This window comes from Drosophila virilis, chromosome 2 (genome assembly GCF_030788295.1).
Source record: "Drosophila virilis strain 15010-1051.87 chromosome 2, Dvir_AGI_RSII-ME, whole genome shotgun sequence".
NCBI classification, from domain to species: domain Eukaryota; kingdom Metazoa; phylum Arthropoda; class Insecta; order Diptera; family Drosophilidae; genus Drosophila; species Drosophila virilis.
Window position 1 is genome coordinate 3,475,214 of NC_091544.1, and position 27,740 is coordinate 3,502,953.

The 27,740-nt window shown below is 41.4% G+C and overlaps 1 protein-coding gene across 20 annotated transcripts in view; it reads right to left on the minus strand.

Moving 5' to 3' along the window:
• Positions 1 to 27,740, minus strand: part of scrib (scribble planar cell polarity protein) — a 70,745-nt gene that overhangs the window by 32,829 nt on the left and 10,176 nt on the right. For 16 of the 20 annotated variants that reach the window (XR_004304921.2, XM_032439348.2, XM_032439339.2 and 13 more), the window contains 12 exons: positions 25,775 to 25,892; positions 15,236 to 15,818; positions 14,753 to 15,171; positions 14,112 to 14,186; positions 10,756 to 10,970; positions 9,788 to 10,099; positions 9,640 to 9,719; positions 9,279 to 9,577; positions 1,213 to 1,784; positions 933 to 1,139; positions 672 to 858; positions 218 to 582 (listed from right to left, as the gene is read on the minus strand). Coding sequence is in view for 19 of the 20 variants with exons in the window: in XM_032439348.2 (XP_032295239.1) it covers positions 218 to 582; positions 672 to 858; positions 933 to 1,139; positions 1,213 to 1,784; positions 9,279 to 9,577; positions 9,640 to 9,719; positions 9,788 to 10,099; positions 10,756 to 10,970; positions 14,112 to 14,186; positions 14,753 to 15,171; positions 15,236 to 15,818; positions 25,775 to 25,892 (3,432 nt within the window). In the remaining variant the exon portion in view is untranslated. Of the gene's footprint in view, positions 1 to 217; positions 583 to 671; positions 859 to 932; positions 1,140 to 1,212; positions 1,785 to 1,862; positions 2,239 to 9,278; positions 9,578 to 9,639; positions 9,720 to 9,787; positions 10,100 to 10,755; positions 10,971 to 14,111; positions 14,187 to 14,752; positions 15,172 to 15,235; positions 15,819 to 25,774; positions 25,893 to 27,740 lie in introns of those variants that run through there. The other 4 variants (XM_032439341.2, XM_032439353.2, XM_032439351.2 and 1 more) reach the window with 3 other exon arrangements.

Here is a 27,740-nt window from a genome sequence, read left to right on the forward strand (position 1 = left end):
TTGAACCTACCTGTGACGTGTGTTGGGCCAACTGTCGCGCAAGTTGTTGTGGTTTTTTAGTGTTGGCCTAAAGGTTACTTAAGACTAGCCTGGGCATGATTAGGGAACGAACAAACGAGCTTATGAGCAACATTAAAATGACGTGCACACAACTAAACAGTTAACTAAAGCTAGGAGACTAGCTGAGCTACTACAAAGTAAACGTTTGTCATCTTACCTGAGCCTCACCAGAGTCGCCGCTGCTGGTGGTGGACGCAGCGCCATTTACTGCAGCGTCGCCATCGCCCAGAGGCACCGAGTTCGTGCGACGTGGTGCTGGCACCGGTTGACCTGTGGATTTGTCAATGTGTGAAGCGGGAGCAGCTGCTGGGACAGCAGCTGGGGCAGCTGCAGCAGTATAAGGAGCATTATTGACAGCAGTAGCTGTTGCAAATCCGTTAGTCTTGTTGCTGGGCAGCGTATTATTATTGTTGTTGTTGTTGTTGTTGTGCACAACGCCTGTCGTCACAGTTGCCGTGGGCGTGGTGGCCAATGTGTTGTACTTGTAGGGCTGCTCATCGCCCACAGAGCGTCCAAAGTTAGCTACAGAGAGCAAGGCAGAGACAGAAACAGAAAAAAAACAGTTAACAGCGTTAAGAGAAGGACGCAGTGAGGCGTTATGAATTTCTAACCTGGTCGATTGGCCAGATAGCCGGAGGGGCTCAACGAGTTGAGCACGGCCGGACTGCGCGGACTCGTCGGCGGCTCAAGAGGGCCGCGATATTCGCGCTGAAGCACGAGGCGCACAAACCGCTGCGGCTCGGTGAGGCAGGCGACAGCCGCGTCGTGATGTGCCTGCGTCATGTCGTTGCCGTTAATCTGCAACGAGTAGGTGGTTGGTTGGGTTTTGGATTATACAATGAAATGCCATTAGCGTCTGTCAGTTCACTCACCGCCATAACACGGTCACCGACCATGATTTTGCCGTCGCGATGCGCCAGCCCACCCTCGGTAATGCGCGATATGAAAATGCCGTCGCAATCATCCTTGAACGGCGGTGAGCCCTTGCCGCCGGCAATGCTGAAACCCAATCCCTGGCCAATTTGATCGCGTATGAGCGTTGTGTGCAATTGAATAAAGCTTAACGGCGCCAAATCCAGCTATAAAACCACAAAGGACAACATAAATTAATCAATATCAAGCAAAAGCAAGAGTATGACTATGCTCTCCTACCTTGCCGTTCTCCAGCAACATGCCATTTGTTGCTGGCGTGGGCGTGGCAAACACATTGCCCGCATAGCCATGTGCCTGGGCAGGCGCCAGCTGTTGCAGCTGCTGAACGGGCTGCTGCTGCAGCTGTTCTGGAACTATTTGAATGGGCGGCGGAATGTAGCGCTCCTGTGTGACAGTTGGTGCCTCGGCAACCAGAGGGCGCGTCTCTACGGAGATCTGTGAGACGCTGCCGTCCTCACTGAAGACGGGATGGCCAATTAGGCGCGTCACCTCGCGTTGTACCACAAGCACCAGCACGGCGCCGCATGCCTTGAGCACCTGGACGGCCTGGTAATGATCGGCATCCACGACAACAATGCCATTCACCTTGAGCACCTTGTCGCCCACTTTCAGGCCGGCCAGATCGGCGGGTCCCGCTTCGGTGACGCGCGATATGAATATGCCGTCATCGTCACCCTTAAAGGGCGTCGAGCCCTTGCCACCGGCTATGCTCAGGCCGAGGCCAGCCGAGGTGCGCTCAATGTGTATCTCGTACTGCTCCAGACGCAGCTCCGTCACGCCATCAATGTTATCTGCAAATGAAATGAAGAACCGGATTAGCAGCTATACTCAGAGATTTCAGAGCCCTCGACTGCTGCACAAATGTTTACCAAACTGCTGTCTGTTTCGCTCGTAGTCGCGTTCCAAGGGATCGTAGCTGGTCACGATGCGCACATGCTTGCCCTTGCGCCGCAACGAGCCGCCATTCGAGGATGCCAAAGAGCTGCGCAGGCTGCCCGTGGCGGGACTGTTGCGTCCGCTGCCGCCGGCGGCCAACAAGGAGTTGCCATTGCTGCGCTGTGCGCTACGGGGCAGTGTGTTGTTGCCCTCTTTGACTTTGATTTTCACATTGAACATGTTGCTGCTTATGAGTTTCTACTTGAATGCACTTTCAATATATGCTGCTGCTTGGCATATTGATAAGTTCACTTTTGCAATAGAATCAGAAGCACCCTGTATGTTACAAAAGTTCTTTTTATTGAAATACGCCAAAGTCTCGCGCACCCTGTACCCGTCTTGTGTGCACTTGATTGAAAAATCGCATAATATTAATATATAGGCATATTGTTGATATTATTAAATTTAAATTTGTATTCGATTCGACAGACGGAATTGAATTTATGCATTGCATAAATTACACATTTTAATGACATGAAAAATTCCTGTGCATATTTTATGGTCCAAAAATTGTTTGGCCAAAACGGAGATTGCGCTGGGCCAATCAACGACTGCGACGAGACAAAGACAAAGCCCATTTGGGCCACACAGCCAACGACCTTGGGGCAAAAACCAACCTCAGCGAACGGCCCTAGAGCAACTTTGTATAATAATTAAATAAATAAAGAGCGAGAGGCAACGGGCAACGGCCACCCACACTGCAGCCGGGCTCTACCTGTGCTCCGAATTACCCACGCCGCCAACTTGGCTGATTTGCACTCAATAAATCCGTCGGCACTTTGTTAAAGTTATTTTGTTTTTAATGACTGTCAAGGCTAATGGCATGATCCAAGCCGCCAGCTTATAATTAGTACCGTTGCCCGCATATTAATTGAAGCCTGAATTTGCGATGAATTGAACGCAAAACATAAAGCTTGACAAAACAAAAACGAACATTTATCCCTGCTGTAATCGATATGGGTATAAATTATGAAATTCCACTTCAGTTTAGCTTTTATTGGTCATTGCGTTGCTTCTTTTCATTTTTATTATGATAAAATGGCAATTATTTTTATTTTGCGCTCCACTTGAATTATCAGAAAAGGCTTTTCATTTAAATCGCAAAGCGGCGACTGACAAATAATGTGGCAATAAAAACGAAAAGATTTTCATTGCTTCTTGTTATTGTTGAGCAAATGTGTAAAATGTTCGGCAATTTCACTGAATCTGCGCCAGGTGAAAACATTTTTATGGGTTATCAACACACACACACACATCTGTGCGCACGCTGTGAGCAAAGCCACATGAAGAATCTGTCGCACTTTTGTTTAGAGTCGCCAACAAAAGCAGCCAAAAAGAAAACAAAGGCACAGACTTATGTATACATGTGTTGGTTATGGCTGTGTATGTGTATGTGAGCTGCAGCAAGCTCCTAGAAGTAGGCAACGAATGCAAGAGTTATGCGCACATATGAATACAAAACTAGGCAAAATATAAATACAGGTAATACGAAGCCAAGACTATACTAAATATGTATCCCTAAAACATTCGAATAGCTGTATTATCCAAATCTGTAATTCGTTTAAGTTTTTGGGAATCCATTAATTCAAACGAGTTAAACGTGATCTCATATTCCATTTATAGCTGTTGGCCAAAAATGTTTTAGCTTAAGACAGTTTCTAATCTAAATGCGAAAACAGAATTTGCAATAAAGTGAAAAGTTTTGGATCATGGGAAAACTTGACATGATGTGTGAAATTATGCACTTCAATTTTAATTTTCCTTTCCCCAAAATACGCCTCAGACAAAACCATCGGGAGTACAACGTCTCAATCGGGCTCATAATCAAGAGTTCAACGAATTGTGCACAAGCACACACACACACACACACACACACACACACACACAGAAACGCGCGCGCGTCTGGAAGCTGCCATTTCCACGCACTCAAATAAACATTTGAAAATTTTACGACTCTGTACATATATTTAAGTATGCATTTAAGTATAAGTATTTTAAAGAGGCCCCGCGAACGTCGCCTGCGATGAAGTGCACAGAAGATATGTGCGGCAGGCAATGTGAATAAACATATATATAAAATTTTAAATACGCCGAAAATGAGGCAAAGCCCATAAAATGTGCTGGGAAAAGTCATTAAAAGCGCTGCTGGGAAAACTCAAGCAACACCAGGCGATTTCCCTGAACGCATTCGAATTTGGAATTGCGTGAAATACAGCTGGCAAATGCCAAATCAATGCGCCTGCGATATCTACGACTCGTTTTGGTTATTTATATGTAAATGATCTGGCCGGGAGTCTGCATGCCAAGAAATATGGCAGAGAGAGCAAAACCCATATTTCACATAAAGCACAGGCTTTTGTTGGGTCCGGTCATGTCATGCCATGTCCTGTGGCCGGCCATTGACAGCTTGACATGCGTCTCCGTCTTTGACTTGGCCCGAGTCCGAGTACACGTGCTTCCCCCTCCCGTTTGTACCGATGCTGCTGGTGCATTGACATATTCTCTTTGTGACACAAAAGTCGAACTTGAGAAAACTTGGCAAAACATTTTCGTTATGCAAATTTACTGGACGCATGTCACACACTCTACTCAACTAGACACACACACACACACACACACATTTTCCTCTCCGCCACAATTGAATTTTCATTCATTTATGCTCTGGCTACCGCCTATTGATCCAAGTACTCGTGTGTATGCCCCGCAAATGTAATCGCTTTTAATTACATTCGTGCTTTTTTTTATCCCCAGCTAATAGCAAAAGATCAAGTGCCTAATTGCATTTAAATAGCAATCGATGAGCACGTGAGCGGGTTCTACTCCGTGGAATACCATGTGGCACGTTGGATCCGGCGGGGGTGGGGGCGGGCTCAACAGGCAGCCGCTGTGATAAATTGCCGGTCATGTTGGGCAAGCTCTTGACAAATTGCATGCGTAAAGCTATCAAAATCCAGCGAGCTATGTTTTAAAATGTGGTGACAAAAATTAATGAATCATCATTTTTGAGGCAGCATAAAAACGTTGAATTATTATTGTAACAGAGCAGAGCACAGGCAACAATTAAATAACAAAAAATAAACAATAAATACTTTTGTGTAGAGCTCCACGCATTTTGCAATAATGAGCGCTCCCCCTCCGCGAAAAAGGGGTGCGCGCTCGCGTTCATATCTAATCAGGTATGAGAACAACAAGTTTGGAATGCCTAAAGCCAATTTGATAAGCGCAGCAAAAGTGACTGAAACAAAATTACAAAAATAAAAACAGAAACAAAACCCGCGACTGCGATAAGGCAACGATTGGAAAACTGAATCATTACGACATATTTTTTCGACGGCCTACGGCAGCAACATTACACGAAGCCAAAGTCAAGCGTTAGTTAATGACCTTGGTCCACCTGTCGTATGCGTAATTTCGAGTAGCCATGCCCCATACGCCACGCCGCCGGCTTATCAATGATTCCAACAGAAATTGATATTACGCTATGAAAAGCTGGCATGCACACACACACACACAGGTGTGTATGTACAGGTGAGTGTTGGTTGGATAAGAAAGGCGATGACATCATGGGTCCATTCATTTTAAGTTTAATTTTGCGCATAATTGTTAGCCTCACAGATGTTTGTGGAGTACAAAGAAAATACTCTAATAAAAGGGCAGCCCAACGGAAATGTTGCATGATTCATCAGATTCTCTAACTGAAGCCAAACATCTACAGGTTGTGCAATTTATGTGCTCTATATCTCAGAGATAAGAACGGAAATGGGATTAAATGCTGACAAACAGCAAGTTTGAGGAGTTGGTATCTAGCAGCAAGTGTCACAACAAGTTTCGTTTATGATAAAACTACTTAAGTTGTTAAAAACTTGAAGAAAACTTCAATATCGAAGATTTATAGAGAATGAATCAAAGGAATGATCACATTTAACACACAACAACAAATGTTCGCTGACACAAAAAAAAAAAAACTCCCCCATCTCTAGTCTGGCGTATCAATAAGTTCGCGTATTCGCAACATTTTCTGACTGTGAAATGTAATGCAAAATTGTTTGACATAACCATCTCCAGTTCCGACTGACTGCCACTGCAACGCCCCCCTCCCCTCTCGCTCTACGTCATTCAAACAGCTTTTCAGCCATATTTTCCTTAACTGGCATTTATTACAGTAAACAGGCAGTTGGACGGCAGAGACAGGGGGGCTGTACCGATGAAATTCGCATGCAAACGTTAAACTGTAGAAAAACAAGTCGAAAACAAGAGTGATAACTGAAATATGTTTGTTTGCCTAATGTAGAAAAATCCATTAGAATGCGAATAGTTAAAATGTAAGGCAGAATGCCCGCAGCAATAATTCAACAAGACTGCGTTGGTGGTATATACCAAAAGGGCACACAACAAACAATCAAACAAACAAACAAACAAACAAACAAAACAAAAACAAACAAACAAACACAAGCGAACAGCACAGAACAAACACGCACTGTGTAGAAATTCAATAAGGGCGCGCACAGAGCGTGCAATCAGCAATACAATACATAAAATCAATTGCATTGCCTTGGGCTTATCAATGGCGTCGGTTTATTTATTGGCCAACATGGTGTGTATATACTATATATACAGCATGGCTATATATTAGTTTTGGTTTGGGTTTGAGCTGGGGCCCCGCTTTAAGACACACCACACAATGCAAGCTGATGGCAAATGCAGCGTGTTGTTTGCCCAACCCATGCAAAAAGGTACTGTGCAAATGTTGATGATTCTTGTTGAGCAGCTAACCGAAAAAATAGGAAGTGGCAACCGGATATGCACACTCACACACAGATACACACTGGCAAAAGCAGATAAACATGGCGTATTTGTCATGTGCAAATATATATATAAGGAAGGACACTCTGTGACTACGCAAACAACATGCAAAATTTCCTTTCAAGCAGCTCGTTTTTTTAGTTTTTTGGGTAATGCAACCAAAATGAAAATAGCGGAAGCTGGTTGCGCTCCAAGGCAGCAGCAGCAGCAGCTGATGTGGCACGGCATAACCTTGAGCAGCTAGCTATTGCGACCTTGCAAGAGAGTTGCTGCAGCGCCCTATTCGAGCATATTTGCACTTGAAATTCAATTTGGGCCAACACAATGGCGAACGCTGCGTATGCGTAATGCGAGACTAGCCGGGCAGACAGTTGGCTTGCCTGGCGCCTCGAAATGGCAGCGACAATTCGCACAAAATAAAAATGAATATAAGTACATATTTAACATACAACTGTGTCGCTTTTGCAGTTGCTTTTGCTTTTTTTTTTCGGGCCTCTGACTAAGTCAAGGCATGTGAAAAGTTTGTATTCAATGTTATTATTGCTATTGTTGCGGGCTCTCAAGTGCGTGCGTGTGTGTGTGTGTGTGTCTAGTCAGCAGGCGTTAATAATAATAAACAAATAATAGTAGTAAATGCTATTTGTAGAAAACTCAAGACAAACGCGACAAACGTAGCGCGCGCTCTCGCGATGTTGACAAAACGCAAGCGTTACTAAAAAATGACTAAAGTCAGCGGCAAATGGGCAAAGTGTCGAGACCCAGACCCAGAGGCAGACTGCCAGCAATTGCACACACTCGCTCGCTCGCTCACTCACTCTCTTCTCACTCTCCCTCTCCCTCTCCCCCTCTCTCTTTAGCCCTCTCTCTCTAGAGTACTCGCACACAAACACACACCTGCTCAGGTAGCCACTCGTCTACTGCCATAATGAGCAGGCGGCTGATTTTAGTTTCATTTAATTTTATTTTATTTTCAACTTTCTCAACTTGTTGCGCTCTTTAGAGCTGTCGCTCTTCAGTTTTGCTCAGTTCCCTTTAGTTAACCCCCCCTTTAACACCCACCCAACCCTCCCCCCCCCCTGATCCCACCACCTTGTTTGCTTATCAGCTTTTGCAAGCCAGCAAATAGATAGCGCACACTGATAGGCCCCGGGCCCTATATATAGGCTTTACGCGTCGTACATACCGCGTAATTATTGGCGTTGCGTGTGTATATATATATATATATATATATATATATATGTATTTTTAGGCCAAATTTCTAGCGCTCGTTTACCTGTTGCGCACTTGTTTTCTTCCTCTCCAACTCTTATTTTTTTCGTAACGCGCTTTTAATAAGCACGCACTACAATTAAATTTTCGTTGCTTCAATTAAGTCGAATTGCTACTCGAACAAGTCTTCAAGTGATGATATCAGCGCGCTTCATTAAATATTGGTAGACAGACCTGACCTAAGTTGTTGCAAGACATGTCAGCTATGGTTGGACATTGTAGTTTATACACTTGAAATGCCTCAGATATCATTCACCTGAGTTTTGTCACAATTCTCTAATATCTTCCTGCATTTCTCCCACTCAATCTATCTTCTTGGCACAATCTAAGCTATAGATATCTTTTAATAATTATGTATTTTATGACTTAATCCAATTTGGGGAAATGTGAAACTTGTTCATTAACTCTTGTTCTTTCTGAGATCAATTGAGATCATTGGTAGAAAATGGAGAATATGTTCTCCTTACAGAATCGAACATTTTCCCTTTCGTATTTTATCTTCAACGTTATAATATCCTTCTACTTCATTTCTTAGATACAAGTTAAATATATTGACAGACATTAATGGATTGCTCATACAATATGACAGCACATATACAGTAAAAACTTGAGCGGATAGATAGCGACAGCGAGAGAATGGACGAATGTGTCCGTCCAAGAGGGAAATCTGTCGAATGTTCGTTTGGGGAATTTTTACTGTACATGCTAAATACTTTCTAAATATTTGCTATTTAATATATATTTTGAATATGAATAATATATATTCAATTACTTTTAGTTTTCTCATTTAAATCACGCATTTGTAATGAATGCAAATATGATTAATAAATGGAACTAATTATGATCGTTACATTTGATTGATAAATTATCATAATTTTGAGTATTATGCATGCACTTAAAAAAAGATTTGTTACTTTGTGCATAAATTTCTAAATGGCCCGTCAGGCCTGCAAATAAAACCACTTCTAAAGTGAACGCACTTTAACTGACAAATCATGTAAGCTTTCCATTTTGTAATTCAAAATGCATTCCCCTAACCAGACAACTCCCATAAGCGGACAATGCGACGCTGGATGTCTGCCAAAGGTGGCTTTCACATATTCATAATGTAAGACGGGGCACAATATTTAGCAAGAAAATCGTATCGATTGGTTATTGATTATGTGTGGGTCGTAGGGGCAGGTCCCCTGAAACTCATCCCTCTTTCGCATTGTGAGCAGTTAAGAGAATGTTTTGAAATAGTTAAAGCTCCGAAGAGCTGATTTTGCATAAATTACCTGCTGCTGTGGCGGCTGCTGCCTCAGCCTTTGGAGCTGGGATTGGGGAGAGCGAGGCGTCAAATGGTTGCTGCTTTTGTTGTTGCTGCTGCTGCTGCTGCTGCTCCTGTTGCTCCTGCTGCTGTTCGAGCAGCTCGGCATCAGCATTCTCCTCAATGGGGGACTGCACCTTGGCCAGCGACTGCTGCGGCTCTGGCGAGTCGCGCTCCTGTGAGGCCAGAGCATTGGCCAAGATTTCATTGGCCTGTTTATCGGTCAAATGCTGCACACGCTTGTTCTTCAAGTGATGGGGCGTATCGCTAAGGGTACAAATAACTGGATTGGAAACACGTTTCGCAATGCATTAGCTAATCAAACTTACCGTCTGTGCAGCTTTGGCGGTCGCTTGTAAAAGTCATCGTCCTCACCCTCCACCTGGAAGCCCACGCGGCGATCGGTCTCCTGCAACATCAAGTCAAAATTGTTATTCAAAATGTATTTTATTAATAATTTATTTCACATTTACTTACATATTCGTCTTCCTGTTCCGCAGCGTCAGCCGCCTGGGCAACTGTTGCTGTTGTATTGTCGCTGTTGGTTCTGGCCGTGGCTGCTGCTGCTGCTGCTGCTGGGGCACCCTGTACGGTTTGTGGCGCAGCTGCAGTTGGTGTTGGTGTAATTGCACCAACCGTTACAGGTTTGGAATTCACCACTGCGGCTGGTTTGTGTACTGGCTGCGCAGCGGTAGCGCTATTGGTGGCTGTCACGACTATCTGTTGGTGACTATTGGCCAGAGTGCGTGCCTCGGCGGGGGTTTCTGTCACGACTGTTTTGGTGCCGTTCTGTTAAAAAAATAAAATTGCATAAAATAAATTATGAATAAGCAATATTATATGAAAAAAGCATAGAAAAGTTAAAGAATTGCGTGCAAGTTTAATAGAATGCAGAAAATAAATCATATAATGTAACTAAGAAGAGAATATAACGTACTTATAACTATAATACTTTGGTTAATATTTGTATTTTAAAACTAAACTTATGGATTTTATCAATACTGTTAAGTTTTTGAGATATTCAAAGCATAATTACTTAATCCGAATTGTGCAACCAAATATACCAATAATACTACTAATATGGTTCTATATTCTATTGTAATGAGAATATAAATGCATTAAGAATAAAGCAATAAACTATTTGAGAATGATATAAATGTGAAGTTAAGAATATAAATGCATTAAGAATAAAGCAATAAACTATTTGAGAATAATATAAATGTAAAGTTAAATAGCTACATTAATAATAATAAAATATCAATATCATAAATTTGATTAAACTACCATAAAAAGAGGTCAGAAGTTTTGAAATGAATTCAAGAGCTAGCTGCCTCCGCTGGACCCCGAAATTGTACAATTTTGTTCTATAACAATTAAGGGCATTTGAAGTAGATACATAAGCTTGACCCTTGAACCCGTTCACTTGATCTTCTTGTATCATTTACCTCCTCGGGCAGTGCCACCAAATTGGCATTCTCTTCGTGTCGACTGCGCTCCACTTTGAGTTTCTGTGCCTTGGCCTTCAAGTCCTTGGGATGCGGCGTGTTCTGGCGCACAAATGGCGTATCCTTTTCCTGGCTGGCATCCTCCGAGAATTTGACAACGGTGCGTGACGGTTCGCGCTCCTCATAGGGTTCAGAGTCGGATTCCAAATCGCGTGCTGCGGCAAAAGTGAGAAGGAGATTGGATTGTTCATGAACAATTTGATTTAATTGTGGTTTTACTAATTGAAAGATTAGCAAACGGCATGCGCATGCACTTACAGTTAGTAGCTGTCGAGTAGCTGTATAGTTTATAAATATTTACATTCGGGCCGCTTAACGACCTGTAGCTGGGGCTATGTAAGATCAATAAATACGGCAACAGCAACAGCAACATGTGAAAACCAACTAAAACAATAAGGCAACTATATATATATATATATATATTTTTTTTTTGAGGCCTTGGCATAAACATTGCCACAGCCCCGCTGCCACAGGCACTCTCTAATCCATCAAGGGATTGTGTGTGGATATGTGCCATAAATTTCCACTCAGCGTAAACAATATAAAAATTGCAAGATGTGGGCAACCCGCGCGGCAATTGCATGCCATAGCCCACCGGGTGGTAGAGGAGGGGCCAGGGGTGGGGTCGGTTTGCTGCTGACCAATAAACAAATTTAAATCGTTGTTTATGACGGAAGTAGTTGGCCCCGGCTTAAGTAGCTGCATCCAATGTCAGCTCGTAACTTACAATTTTTACGGATTTTCAGCGCGGAATAATATCTTTTCGAAATGAACAACACGCAGCGGGATGTGCTGCGTGTGTCTACTGATAAGCCGAGTAAATTTGATGTGTCTTCGAGCAACATTTCTCATATGAAGATTTATGTAAATAAAACAGAAACTTGTAATAGCAATAATGAGGCCGAGGGGCGCCGCCATTGTCACTGCGTGTCTTGACCGTCACAGCTCTAATTGGATAATTTGAGCAACGTTTAAGTGCCAGCACATGGCGCACCCGGGACCCCAAAAGCGTAACCCACATATGGGCGCTCGATTGATGAGCCGCCGCCTGGTCTTGGGCACTTTTTAGCGCAAGTGTGTTAATTGCATGAAAAATGCTTGATGCACTTACGAAAATCGTTTGGTTCAACATTGTCAAGATGAAAATAGAAAAACAAAAAACTGATGATGATATTATCGATTTATTTTTAGCAAAACTGGTTTCCGATTCAAAACAGTTACGAAATATTATTATATCGAATGTCAAACTAACCGGAGGAGAACTCTGACAAAAAACTACGCAACAAAGCGGAAACCACAATAACAACAAGTTGAATAATACCAGTTAGCACTAGTGAATGCTACAGTGAAACCACGCAAAACAAGACTCAACACATACATGCATTCATGTGAAGCCATAATTTATAGACTGAAACTACAATCGATTGGATAGGACGACAATTTCAAACTTAATATTAAAGCTTTTTGGGTTTGAGTTTCAGCTTAGCGCTAACAAGTATAATAATCAATAATATAACACACATAATATACTTGGGATTTATAAGAGGAAAAGTAGGTAAAAACTAAGGCTTCAAATTTAAAAATATATTTATATAAATAAACCTGGCAGTTATGGGAAATGCCAGTAAGGCTTAGGACGGACTATACATTATCGGAGCCTGGTATATGGTTTTAGTTGTAATGCATAAAGCCAAGTTTTCGGGCAGTGCGTTCGTCAAACAGCACGCTTCACTGTACTATTCGCCTAGCTGTCTGACAGGCCATTAATCAATGGCGTACACAATGTCTACAGTCGCGAGCGCTCTTAGAAGACGATTAATATTATTAAGTATCGGCGTTATACATGCGATTGCTCGTGAATACATTTACGACTGCCCGTCGATCTTGGTCTACATTCAGGCCAGATCATGACGTCATAAGCGTTGACATCACTCGGAGAAGCACACCCCCAAATGGCTGAGTATCGGAACAAAGAAGACGCCTGTGCAGCAGGGCATACGCTTTGATCTGGCCTGCTGCCACTGACAGCAGGCAGCTGTTTAATAACAGAATCGGAATCCGAATCTCTGAACGCAGAGCCGAGTATCGGTAGCATTAACCAGGCACCTAACGCTCCAGTCTCAAGTGTTGAGCGATGGGCTGTGTGATGGGAAACACGCATACAAAGCAAACAGATTCCGGACTGGCTGTCAAATGAATGGAACATAAACAGCAAATAATAACATTATCAAATCAAACAACAAATCAAACACACGCACATTCCGAGTATGCCGTTGGGTGTGCACACCCATAATACACTGCGCTACAGCACCCAGTCTCTTCTTGACATGGCCAACGCCCGGCCCGGCCCGGCCCGACTTGTGTTATCCGATTTATATGACGTCATTTAGTGCCACTAAACTGGTTTTCTTTAAACAACAAAAGACTTGGATATACAAACATTCTAACCAAAACAACATTGACCAAAGACCTGGTCTCAGTTCAGGCAACAGCTTCGAGGAATGCGTTCTCAAAGCCACAGCTTCAAGTTTTCAAGGTAATAGGCATAAGGTGAGAGGAGCATGCATAGCTTATGGATTATAAGAAGCGCACTATTTAGTAGAGTTGTGTTCAAGGCATGCATAACTGGGCGGAATTACAATTTGTTTCGACTTTAAGTTTTGAATATATAAACAACACTACAAATATTCTTAGCTCGTATATGCCCGATTTGTAAAGGTTTATTACAAAAAGTTCCAAACAAATTTCTTGGATTCAAGAAAATGCTATTTTTATTTAATTTATTTATGCAAGCCCTTTAGACTTTTTAAAATTTTTGATAAGCCCGGTTTCTTTAAAAAGAGAATCTTTGAATATTTGAAAAAAAGTTAATTGGATAAATAGTTGAGGAAATAAGTATTTAGTTATAAGATAAATGTGGACAAATTTGAGAGTTGTTTACATTTTGGCTTTTCAAAATTAAGAAATTTAAATGAAAATCCGCTAGACGAATTACTAAGAGATTCTTTGATTCGTTTAGCTATTGCTTCTATTGTAATTGTAAAATTGTAAAAAAATTATTGTTTACTGAAAACTGGCATTTCTTATTAGAAGCTCACAAAAAAATATATATAATTTTCGTCAAACGCGTTTTGAAAGAATTAAAATTCTAGAAAAAAAAATAAATAATTTAAGACTAGCCACATGCAAGAAGCACAACTCTACTTTATAGCTCTGAGGGACAACTATATTTATAGGGGTTTTGTTTATATGAATAGCGTTTTGTTATTTTAGTATTATTAACAGACAACGCAAACCTTTCTGTTGATAACTGAAGAAATCCATCGAATCGAACTTTTCGCTTGATCTATAAAGCGTCTGGGGTGGATAATCTTTTGGTGTTTTGTGATTGTTTTTTTTTTTTTTATGATATTTGAGTGAAGGTGCAGTATATAGTATAGAGAGCGCATGGTGTGAATGCGGAAAAAAATAAACAAAATCGAAGAAAAACAAATAGGTATATAGATATTTGAGATACATCGAGGACAAAGTGCTTAGTGCATGAAGAAATTTAAGGCCAAATAACGTTAAAGACTTTTAGTTACAAGAAAAAAAAAAACAAAAAAGGCAATTGATAAAATTTTAGAATTTGGAAAAGCCTGTACTACTGGATATTCAGAGCGTTTGACTCAAGTGTTGCTCATTGCTCTTGTTGGTACAATTAAACAAGTGTTGGGGGCTCTTATCTTATCGCGAGCATAGATTGCAGATATTGCACCATGATATGGCTCGCGGAAAGAATGCCAGCTACAGATAAGCAACCCTTTATATTTATTGACCAATGTTGAAATGTTCGAGCCATGACTAAAGCAATGAGCAGCCAGCCGAATCACGATCTCCAGCACCAGTCATCAGTCACCTGTTACCAGTTACTATTTAGCAGTTGCAAGCAACTTACCTGGCGCAATGGGCTGATACTCCTGCTGGGGCAACAGGTAGCAGGAGAGCACCTGCTCGCCCGTCTCAGCGTCCGTGTCCGGCTGGAAGGTGAGCAGTGGCTGTGATTGATTCTCCGACAGCCAGACCGCCTTCAGCTGCAGGTTGACCAACGAATAGGGCAAATAGAGCAGCTGGTTGCCGCTCACATCGAGCACATGCAGCACTGTGCAGTTGCCCAGCTCGGGCGGCAGCTTCTTCAGCTTGTTGTCGCGCAGACTGAGCACGCCCAGATTGCTGCACTGGCCAATCTCTATGGGCAAATACTCCAAGGCGTTGCGATCCACATTCAGGTTGCTCAGCTTGCTCATGTTTCCAATCGAGGCGGGCAGCTCGGACAGGAAGTTTTCCGTCAATATCAGCTCCTGCATGTTGTCGCAGCTGCAAAAGTTTTGATTAGTTTCTAATCCCGTAGACCGTTGCCAAATGCGTTTGCTATACTTACTTGCCGAGCGTATCATTCAGACGCTGCAAGCGATTCTGGTCCAGTTTCAGTATGGTCAGTCGACTCAGTTTGGCAATGCCATCGGGCAGTGTCTCGAGCAGATTCTGTGCCAGATCCAGATCGGTGAGGCTAACCAGGCCGCCAATCTCGTTGGGCAGCTCCTCCAGGCGATTTTCGGACACATCCAGATACGTTAGCTTGGTCAACAGGCCCAGCTCTGGCGGTAGACGCTGCAGCTGATTGTGATCCAGCCAGAGCTCGTGCAGGCCCGGCAAATAGCCAAGATATGGTGGCAAATCCTCAATTTCGTTGTCGCCCAGATCGAGGCGCTTCAGCTTCGTGAGCTGACTTATCGTTTCGGGTAAATGCTTGAGCAGATTCTCGCGCAGCTCCAGTGACTCGAGCTGCGTCAAACTGCCAAAATCGGCGGGCAATGTTGTGAGCGACATATCATTTAAGCCCAGTACGGTCAAGTTCTTCAACTGCGAAAAGCCCGACGGCAGTTTCGGTATCGGATTCGAGCTGAAGTCGGCCACCTGCAGGCTCTGCAGATGCTTAATGTCATCGGGAATGTCGGGTATATCTGCATATATACATATATAAAGCAATACATTTAACAATTGTTATCTTCTCTTATCGTTGTTTATTACTCAGAGTTGCTTCATCGATTATTCAAGTTCTGTTTTGACCCTCCCCCCTGTCGAGCACTGCGCTTACGCATGAATTGCGTTAAAGGACGTGCCTAATATCCATATATAATTATTTATAAAATATCTATAAATATTTAATGAAAGCGGCGAATGCTGCGCAAAAAACTGTACAGATAAGGGTTTGAGTGGCCGAGCATGCTTGACTAGGAGTTATCCTGTACACCGCACTTCCTTTCCTTTACTCTTTTGATACGTTTTTAAGTATTTTGAGAAAATGTATTTGGCATTACATATATATGTTTATATAAAATGTACCTATCCAAAAATCAGTTGACAGATTCTACGATTCTATCCCTTTTTGGCAAAAATTTTCGCATGTGCAGGAATTAAACAAAAAACTTTGAAATTTGCAATGTTCTTCTTTATTGTAACTACAATCGGCTCACACAGCACATGGCCATATAAATGGTTTCACAGCTTAATCACGGGTTAAGGTATGTATATGGTATGTTCAGATTCTATTCAATTCATTTAACATAGGCTTATTCGCTCTGCCCTTTTGTTATTGCTGTGTGGCCACGCCACATCGATAAAGCGAGACGAAGCGTAAAATGACAAAAGAAACTTGTTGATCGAATACATTTTCAACTGCCAGGCGGAAATGCGCACGCAAAAGCTGGAGTTTTCATATACACACAAGCACATATATATATATATATAAATATGTCTGTGTATATGTAGGTGTCAGCATTTACATACACAAACAATGGTGAGTGATTGTTTGTGTGTGTGTGTGTGTGTTATGTGGCTGTTTGTCTATGCGAAACACACCCACAGAAAGCCACAGGAGCCTCGCACAAAAGGTCACCGCAGTGTAAACAGGCAGGTGGGCGCGCAATCCTTTGACGATGCGACGCGACGCGACGTTTACGTTGACCCAGTTGCACACAACAAGGCAGGAGACAACACAGACACACACTCACATCAATATACATGCATAAATGTATATGCAGCAGACTGGGAATAATAACTTGATGTAACTAATACGACTCGTGGGACCTCTGCACGGCGACAACTTCAACGCCACAGAGCACACAATAGCTGTTGCCTGTCGAGCAGGACATGTTCGAATTGCCGGGCAACAATGAACCTGGTTTTTTGCCCTGGCATTTCGAGTGGCATTTGGCGGAAATGGCCAGTCCTTGTGAGTGAGGGAGCCCCAATACTCCATTGAATATAAAAAATTTGTGCAAATGTGCATTGAATGACGTGTGGACTCAAAGTGCCTGATGCATTGTATACAATTGTTGCTACGACCCCCTTGCTTAACCAGCTGCGGGGCTGGCTTCGGATTAAATGTTTACCGACTGCAATTTAATTAAAAATATATACAGGAACACACACAACTGTGTGTGTAAAAGCACATTTGTAAATAAAATGTTTCTTTTTTATATACATATTGTTGACTTTGCTGCGATTTGCATGCACTTTAAACATTCAATGTTAAACAAACAAAATATTACTAAATGTTTTTGGTGCTTTGCATATTTATGAGATATAACATTGAGCACGAAAATATGTAAAATAAATCATGCATATCTTTATAAAATATTTCTCTTACTAGGTATTTATCGTTTTTTCCTTTTCTCTTTACAAATGTAGGGATACAAATTAGGAACATGCGTGCTCGTACAGCATGGACATATGCAATTCGTTGCCCAGGTTTAACTAGTTAAGGATAATACATGGAAATTTAGACCAGCTTTCGAGTAACCAATGACAATTTGTTTCAGTACGTTTTGCTATAATTAACTATTGAGGTCTTTGTGTATTTCTGGATAGCAACAGCCAGAAGCTATCAGCCAGCAGGCAAACAGTCAAGAGCAATCGAGGCCCCACAGCATCAAACAGCAGTCGATCCATCAACAAGAGGGCAGCAACAGAGCCACACACCAAACACTCAAAATGATTCCAACTGCCGTAGACAAATGAACGCAGCGAGTCGCTTCTCATAAACACAAACAAGCTCTCACACACTTTGGGCTATTGGCAGCATATGTGACTCTCATACGGGATGGCTGTTCTATATTCCCTCGATTGTATTTTGGCCGCAGGGCTGCAGCCAAATTGTGCTCAACTGTGCGGCACAGTTGGCGGTCATTAGATGGGCGACAGTCGCCCAGCGGCGCGTGTTTCACTGACCTTTCCGTTGCAGAGGGGGGAGGGAACTAATTCAGTGGGAGCGGAAATGAAAGGAAATGCTTGAGCCGGTGCCCCAAATGTAATCAATTTGTGCAATTATGCAATGAGAATAGCAACAAGCGGAACACACATAGCAGCACACGAGTTTTGGGTCGAGAGCCAAAAATATGAAATATTTTATCATTTTTATAGAATATGAGCAAAAAAAAAGACAATGCATACAGCTTAAAATAGCACAATAGCAAACACAGAACAACAAGGAACAAGGCTGACAAGCCCATGAATTTATAAAGCATATAAATTTCAATGAAATGGGACAAACGAGCGGAAAAGAGATCGAAGAGGCTGCCGTTGGGCGTTGCCAAAATTCGGCCAGGCGAAACGTCAGTTGACGACGTCAACATTGTAGATGAAAATTCATTTCAATGTCATTGAACGAGCAAATATTTTAAGAGCATATTGTCGTCGGCATTGTTTCGTGTGTATTGCCGGCACATGAGAGAAATGAAATGATTTGTCACTTATCAAGGCAAACAACAGACTATGGGCCGGCCGAATGGGGGGCTGGCCCCACTTTTCAATATGACTTGCACATTGCACTTAATGATAAAACTGATGGCTGCTTGCAAATGAAAAGCTTTCATCAGACTTTTCAATTTCACACAGCCAGGTTAAGTTGCACTAATCTTCACTTAGAGAACACCATATATGACTACTTTTATGGCACGCTGCCATTTACTTTATTGAATGAATGGAGTCGACCTCGTTCTCGTCCTTATCCACATCCCCATCAATGGCAACGGCGTCATCCACGTCGTCTGCATGCAATTTGCTTTCTGTTTCTGTTGAAAGCATCAGCATCAGCATCAACATTCGCATCCACATCCAGCAAATCCCTCAACGGCAGCGTGCAAATAGAAATAGCTTTCCGCTGCCTCTGGATGCTTTATGGCCCGGCTCATAATAGAGCGCACCGGCGGCTGCTTGTGGCTGACTGCACGTCACCAACCCAAAGTCGGGCTAAGCCGTTCAGGGAGTGCGCTAAGTAAATGGCCCTTAATTGTAGAGCTCGCTGCCACATCGCGACAATGCAGAGGACATGCTGCAACAGGTGCTATTTAACGCAATTAAAGTGTTTAACAAGCGAGAATAAAACGCTTTCAATAAGCAAAAGTAAAAAAAATTAATACATAACAAGCGGACAGACATAAAGTTAATCAATTTGTTGAGGCTTTTATGAAATAAACAAATTTTCAAATTCATATAGGAATTTTCTTAATACATAGTATGATACATACACACTACGATTCTTAAAAGTCCGATCTTTATAAAATTATCAGGGCATATAAAATCCAAACGTATGTTAAAAACGAAGAGTTTAACAATATAACACAATAAAATTGTTCTTTCAAGTTTTTCGAAAAACGGGAAGACTAATAGTATACGAAAGACAAGATGCTAATCTTGGCGCTTCGAAGCTCTGAGATTTGCTGAAAAATAAGATATCGATGTACATTTTGCTTGATTTCATCAAAACAAAGCATCATAATTTCAAGTCTCTAATTGTCATAGTTTCGCGTATATACGTATAGACTAATGGGGGTTAATGTTGGTTACAATCGAATATACTTTACAGGGTCAGAGAGAAGTCTCCTTCTGCCTGTTACAGGCATTTGCACTTTGAGTCGGCTTCAATTGTGTTTGAATTGAATGTAAATTAAAAATAACCGCTATATATAAAAATATCTATATTATAGCTTTGTAACTTTAGCTTTGAGCCATGGCAGGGCCGGTTGTAACCAATGAATCAACGGGTATTTTATTATCCCACTTTAAAATATGTATGCACATTTATTTACTTTTATCTCTGCACACACATAACATATATTCTAACTAGCAGAATATTGCACAACATGTTCCATGCATTTCGTGGTATCAGCTACTGCTCGGTAAAAATCAAATTTGAATGTTTGCAAAACTGATTTTCATTTCCATTCTGTAAAAGTGCAGCCAGATGTCTGAATTTTTCTGGAAATTGCGACAGTTAAAAGCAGCCGTGCGTTACATGCATGATGCGATTAGAGAGCCGCAGGCTAACAAAGTTATCCAGAAATGAGGCTGTTACGAGTTTAATTGCATTTTGCAATTTGCAAGTTTGAGATACCTTCAATCTAACTCCAGCATTCACGAGAATTATGGGAAAGGGAATAGAATGTCAGTTTCTATTTAAATATTTCAGTGTTCTATAACTGTTTAGACCACATACATATTTGAGTAAATGTCCTAATATTCTTGGCGCAGAAAGAAGAAAGGGCACATAAAATATGTGTTTTTATTACTCTGATTAAAAGTCTCACATAAAGTACAACATGTGAGGTGTATATGCAAACACTTTGTCAATCTTCAGGCTTGACTTCAGTTAAGTCTTGCTGTCAATCAATTAAAATATGTTTCGATTAATACAAATCCGCAATATGCGCCCAGCATCTCTGTACCAGTTGGCGCAGGCTTATCAAACTCAGCTCGCGACTCGCTTAATTTCCACGTTTTTCCTGTTTCATTCTCTTTGGAAAAGGCATCACCAGCCAGCCGACCGCAACGGTTTTTCAATATGATTTTCCCGCTGCTACGTTCACTTGGTTACCTTTTCTGCTAAAGGGCGAACTGCAGGTAACATTTATGTACCAGGAAGCTAGCTATTCATGCGACAAGAGAAAAGAACTTTTAAGCCTCAAAAGTTCCTTTTTTCACATGTTCCAAGTAAAAGCTAGCTGTCGTACAATTGGCTTTTGATACAAAGTTGAACTATGTTTCGCTTTTTATACTTTAAAGTGAGTAATTAGCCAGCTTAGCTTGTAGCTTAGCAAAATGGTTAGGTACATTGCACGGCAGTTTCTTATTCATGTCAATTGTATTTGTTGCTGGCACATTTATCCTCCTGTTAAATGTTTAATAGGCAGATTAGCAGAAAATATCGACTTGGCGTCTTAAACTACTTTTTAACTTAAACATCAAGCATTGGGCATTGGTTTAGCTGTAAAAACAAGGGTATCTTACTAGTCTGGTTTACTAATTTTCCCAACAGCTTGTTGAGTTTACATTTTCCTACACATTTTTGCCATTTTGTCTATGTGTTGGTGTAGGCAGTTCATGTCGTACTTTTGGCTTTTGATTTGTTTCCCTCCCGCACAGAAAATTATTGTTCGTCTGTCGATTAGTTTTTATTTTTAATTGCCCTCGCCCGGTGACGTCAATAGCGGGCAGGCATTTGAAATACTTATGTATGTACATATTTATTATGGCTAAGTACGATGTGAGTAGAAATGATTTTTCAATTTTCTGATTTCTTGATATAGTTTTTGTTTAATGCTATTAATTCAACAATTTTTGCTTTTCTTTTCTCACACGCCATGGGCATGTGTGCTTGTGTCTGTCAGACTACGCCAAAATAATACCTGTTGAGAGAAGAGAATCTTGTATATGTGGACATTTAACAAAGTCATGGCCGGTAATAACGTGTGGCCTAGGTCCAGTCAAGCCACAACTTAGCCCTGATTTTGCATTGTGCTGACGAAAAGCTCCCGCTTTCTCGTTCCATCTACCGCCAACGAGCTCTTTTGATCTATAGTCGAGGGCCTTCTGCAGCTTAGTGCCTGCCTGTTGTTTGCCGTCAGACTCTCAAGCAGACAGCAACTTTAACAATACTTGTGTCTGTTGTCAGCGCAAAAAAAACAACAACAACAACAACAACAAGAATCTTGCAAAAGCCACTTGAATGAGGCGACGCGACGACTTTCGGTGCACTCGGCGCAGAGCTTAACTTTGACCCAGTTGACGCCTCAATTGCAACAGCAACAAGAATAAAAGATGACACAGATTCTGTTGGCTTTTCGTGCTTGGCCGTTGAGGATGTCGTCGTCGCTGGCTTAGTACATGACTTTCAAATGGCATTTAATTGGTCTTTTTGTAAAATGCAGTGCTTTTTTTTTTCTATTCTGAAATCGGTTGTTAAGTTGTTCCCATAGAATTTCACAACCAATTCCCACAGTATTCTGTTCATTCCCTCATAATCTTGCTGCGGATTCTCGTATATACTTGGTTTGAACTCGGAGTTTCTCACTTCAAGCAACTAGAGTCTGTTTGTCGAATGGCTGCAGCGTCTTTTAAATATGTAAATGCACAAATTAGTATGTATTAATAAACAAGCCACGAGCTAACTTCACACTGCGCAAAACTGCAGCAAAAACAAATTGCGAAATTTAAGAAATAGAAAACACAACGCGCAAATAAACAAACAATTAGCGGCGTTGGGAAAACAGAAAAAAAAAAACAAAAACAAAACGAGAGAGTACGATCAAATTTAACACGCCGAAAATTAAATGCCCTTTTGAACGTAACGGCTTAAATCTGTGCAGATATATGAAGAGAACTCGTATTTATCAGGGTATTTGATGGAGACTTCTGTTACAAGAAGAAAATGTTTCCTACAAAATTTATTAGTCCGATATTGATTAGATTTGTCTCACATTTTAGGAGCATTGCAGAGCCTGCATATGACAAGTTTATTTAGAATACTTTGAAAAACAAACAAATGCTTTTTTACAAACAAGAACGTAAGTTTTGACCGACCGTTCCCTTGGCATCTATATGATATAGTATTTTATAGATAATGATAATATATAACAATAATATATAGATACATTTTCAGAACGATAAACTTAAAAGCGAGAGACTATTAGTATGCATAGAAAAAGGTAAGCAATCATGAAGTTTTGGTGGGTTGCTATGCTTCGAGAATGAGAAGATGTTTTCTTCTAAGCGTCACACATTTAATGACAAAACTATAATACCCGCTGCGAGGGCAGAATGCAATGCAATGAGTAGCAGCCAACAAAAGCGCCCTCTCGCGCACGTTTCGCAAACAGGTCAACTTGTCATAATGATTAACGTTTCGTACAAACTCGCGACTGCTAACGACGACGACGACGACGACGACGTCGACTGCATCCGCAGCACCTGCAAATGGCAAACACACCCGCATGCACACACACTAACACCCACTAACACACGTGTGTACCGCAACAGCTATACAAATTAATGTTTTTACTGGTATTGGTATAACTATTGTGTTGCACAGTGGAACAACTTGAGATAATATGGAAATCAATCCGCTTTAAATGGGTTTAGAAAATTGTAAATTTAATACTTGTTGTCAAAAAACAGATGGAGATAGGAGATAGGAATTTTCGATAGTCTCAGCGGATATTGGTCTCGGACTCAAGAACTCATTAAAAGAAAGTAAAGTAAAGCTTAGTTAAGTTATATAAAATATTAATTATAATAGTTAATCCAAGTCATGGAATGTTTGAAAATCAAACCTGACGAGCAAATTATGAAAAACAAAGCAAACATTTTATAAAATGTATATTCAGTTTAATTCAAGTATAATTACGAATATAAATTGATAAAATGGCTTGTAATTGTATTAAAAAGATTCCATTTAAAAAAAGCTTTGAGTTTTTTTGTTTAATTTTGTTTGCTTTAATTGTGTTTACGTCCATTGTGCAGCGCACTTACAAATGCACTGCACGTTTTTGTTTTCGCTGTCGACCAATTCTTTTGTCAAGTGCAAGCGGGCGTATACGTAATATACTGTGTTTTTGCGTACTGCGCCTGGCAGCTCGTTTCCCCACGATCCACTTGCACAATCGCTACTGCTACTGCTGCTGCGCTGCTGCGCTGCTGCTGCCATAGCCATTGTTATGGCCACAAACGCAACACAAATCAAGCGCACTAATTTTAACAAAAATGCGCCACAGTTGCGAACTGAAATATTTCTTTTGGCTTCGACCAATTCGGAGGGTATATAAATACCTGCTGCCACGTGTGGGTGCATATAGCAAGGTGCGGCCGCACCTGCCAATTGCGCTTTTTCCTATTACCAGGCAAGTTTAAAGCCATTCGGCGACAACGCTTTGGCCATAATAATTATAATAACTCAATTTCAGCATTGATAATTGAATGTGAAAGGGTTTTACCAACAGCCGCTCGACTGAATGTTGAGCTAAAATCTCAAAAGGTGTCTATATATTTCTGATAGACTGCCCGGTTCGCTGCGATCGTGTCTAGCGAAAAAATCATCGTGGCTCACATCTCTATCGCTGAGGGCCTTTCACTTAGATTCCGCAGCTCAGATTTCCAGCACCAGGCGACGACAACGGACGAGCTTTAAAAGCACATTCACTTGAATTGCTTGGGGTGTGTTTGCCGAACATTTGTGGGTCATATGCATAAACAACAACCACGGCATGTTGCATGGTCAGCAAAAGCAGTCAAGCTGGCAAGGCGGCAGTGCAACACTTCTACCCAGTTTAAGCCCCTTGTGGACAAAACGGAAATAGGAAGCCGCACAAAGTTGTAACATCATCAAAAATACTTCGGTCTTTGTGGACCGAGCACAGGAGCGGACTAGACTAAAAGCGGTGCGTCCTCAAGATCGCTTAAAACATGTTTTTGAAAAATTCAAATAGCTCGCTTTGACAGTAACTGTTTCAAGTATAACATTTGAAAATATGAAAACTCGTCCGATCATTTCAGCAATTTATTGTTAAAAAGCCCAAAAAAAAGTCAAGTCCGGCCCTGACTGCTTAAATTACATGAATGAATAAACGAGTCTTCAATGGTAACAAGCTTTGCATTCATTTTCTAAATACCCTGTATTCCAAAAAGGGGTTTGATGATATGTAAATTACAATGAATATATCGTATCATGAATTTCATAAGCTACTTTTCTATGCTCTCCAATAAAACCTACATCATAAATAAATCAATCTTTAAAACATTAGAGTTGTTGAAATTGGTTTCACTTTGCTCAAAATGATGCTACAGGGTATTTGGAAAACATGCTCTAACCTGCTCGTTTGTCAAAAGTTGTGTGTATATAAGAGAATACATATTTGTTTTATTTTTAATACGCGCTGCTGTGCGCACTGCACTTGACTCCAATTACTGATTGGTGTTTACGGATTTATGCTTGCTTAAGCAGAAAACAAATATGTGCGGGGTATACGGTTCTCCGAGTACGCGACTCGCCTGTCTGACAGTCCGCTTGTGCGTGCAATATTGCACCGAAGAGTTGCCAGAACGGAAAACATAAGTTTTTCTGGCTAAACAAGTCTGCTTTGTTGATGCAACTCGTACAAAAGTAACAACAAATCGTAACTGACAGTCAAGCCAATTTCCAGTTAAGTACAAGAGATCTAATGCAGGACAATGGCAATGCTCGGAGCGTATAATAGGTCAAACTTTGAGTGGGTTACCAAGAATTATTGTGACTGTTGCCTGAGCACAGCAATAACAATATATGATGGTAGGTGAAAGCCAACCCACAAGACGTTGACTCACTTGCAGTCAATAGACAGACAGAGAGCGTGCTCCTTCAGACACAATTAGACCTGATGTGCAATTGTTTTATGTCAGGCATTAAGTGACTCAATTTGTATGACAAAATCCCCCTGCTGTCTGTCTGTCTGTCATTCTGTCACTCAACTAAATAGATAGGCGCGTGCCAGTGTTTCGAGAGCGCATCCTTAGCTTTCACATGGTAAAAACGGCAACCCATCAATGTCAATAATAATTATCTGGCACTTGTTGCATGTTTTCTATGTTTTGTTGTGTTTCGACTTACCGTTACGTGAAACATCGAGCTCCACGAGATTTTCAAAGTTTTGTATGTCCGGCGGCAGGCGTCCAATTTCATTGTCACTCAGGCCCAGTTTTCTCAGGCGATGCAATCTGAAGAAATTCTGCAAGAGAGTAGAGGTAGAGGGGAGATGAAAAGCTGGTTTAGTCTTCGGCACGACACAATGTTGAGGCAGAGCCTTTCTCTAGTCTTTGGCAAACAAAAGAGCCACAATCGTTAGGACGTGTTGCTGTTCATCTTCGAGTTCGTTTTCGTGGTCATAAATTTCAAAGAGTTTGTCATTTGTAAACGCCGTGACCCATTCGACGGGTCCAGCATCTCGCAGGCTGTTAGAAGATGCCAATGGGATGTTGCTTTCTTTTCATCAGACAGACATGTCCCCAACAATTCATTTATGAAAATCACGATTTTTGTTTTCCTGGGCCGCCCCATCAATTCCCCAAAACGTTCCGATGTTCGATTTACAATAAATTATTTTTGGCGCGCCTCGTACTTTCCCAAAGTGAAAGGTCGCGCCCGATCAGAGCCACAAGCATTCCGCTGACCTTCCTGCCCGCAATGTGGAGCACACAATCATCTTTTGGCACTTGGAAAAGAAAGCAGCGCCCCCTAGCGGCTGACTCAGTGAGTCATAGACCTCAAGGTTAACAGCCGCACCGGGCGGCGGCGTCGTCGTCAGCGTCAGCGTCAGCGTCGCTGCTTTCATTGTGCCAGCGATTTTTATCGGCCATTGTTGGGTCACTCCCCCTGCCCCTGCCCTTGCCGCTGACGCTGCCCCCGCCCAAAACCATCTACCACACATCAGCAGCAGCAGCAGAGTCGCGACGATAATAATAATGAAAATAATTCGTAGTTGTGGTCGTAAAGATGATTAAATTTTTTTTCGCTTGTCTCAAAAGACTTGTATAAGTGTAAAGTTCTGTGTGAGTGCCACTTTTGGGCCGTGACTCGATAATGTTGATGACCCAGTTCTGAAAGCCAGAAAAGGTATACAAAAACCTAGCTCGAAAGTTGCCCACATGCATTAGATATGTGTAAATGTATTAGAAATATTTATAAATATAAAAGCCCGGTTATTGCCCGGCCTTGCTCGCGGAATGTTTTGTGCTAAAAATGTTACTTTTCCACCAAGTACACGACCCTTGGGAAAGTTGATATCTACCCATCTTGATCTCCACCTATCTATTTAAAAATATGTTTTAAGTGCGGTTTTGTGCCCATGTTAGTCTTGCGGTGAGAACCTTGATGCTGCGGAATACGCTTTGGTTTATTAAGCCTTTGACTCGCATTCGCCACCCAAGACCCTTTCAGATAAGTTCTCACAAATATCTTTGAAAATGAGTTTGAGACCGATCGGAGGGTTAACAAGAAAATCAATCAGGACAAAAAGTTAGTTTTAATTTCGATTTGTATAATAGGGAAAAATTACACTAAACCGTTGCGATATCAACTTCACAAATACATATATCCAAAAGGAAAGACGATCTATATACGATATACGGTATACGATATACGAAATGGAACGAGTAAAAATGGGAAGAATAAAATAATGTAATGAAAAGTACGTACTATATATATACTGTGTGTAATTTTCACAATTAATGAACACATCTATTCAACCTGTGTGGCCTTTGTAAGCCATTTGACTTTTCGCTTAATTACAAATTTACTCAAACGAGCTGCCCAACAAACACTTCAGTTTTGTCTTGGTCAGAGTTTTGTTAAAAAGCAAAGTACTTAGGCATATTTGCGCTTTATGTGCATGGCTTTTCCGCTTTTTTGTCAACATTTCATTTTTTTTTTTTTTGTTGTGAGCGAGCACCTACAATGTCCCAGATTCCGTCTGCTACTTATAAAAAAAAAAACGAAAGGCCTTTCAACAAATCATGCGTCAGAAAGTTGTAACTGTCAGGGACAAAGCCATGCAGGAAGACAAAACGAAACGTAACGA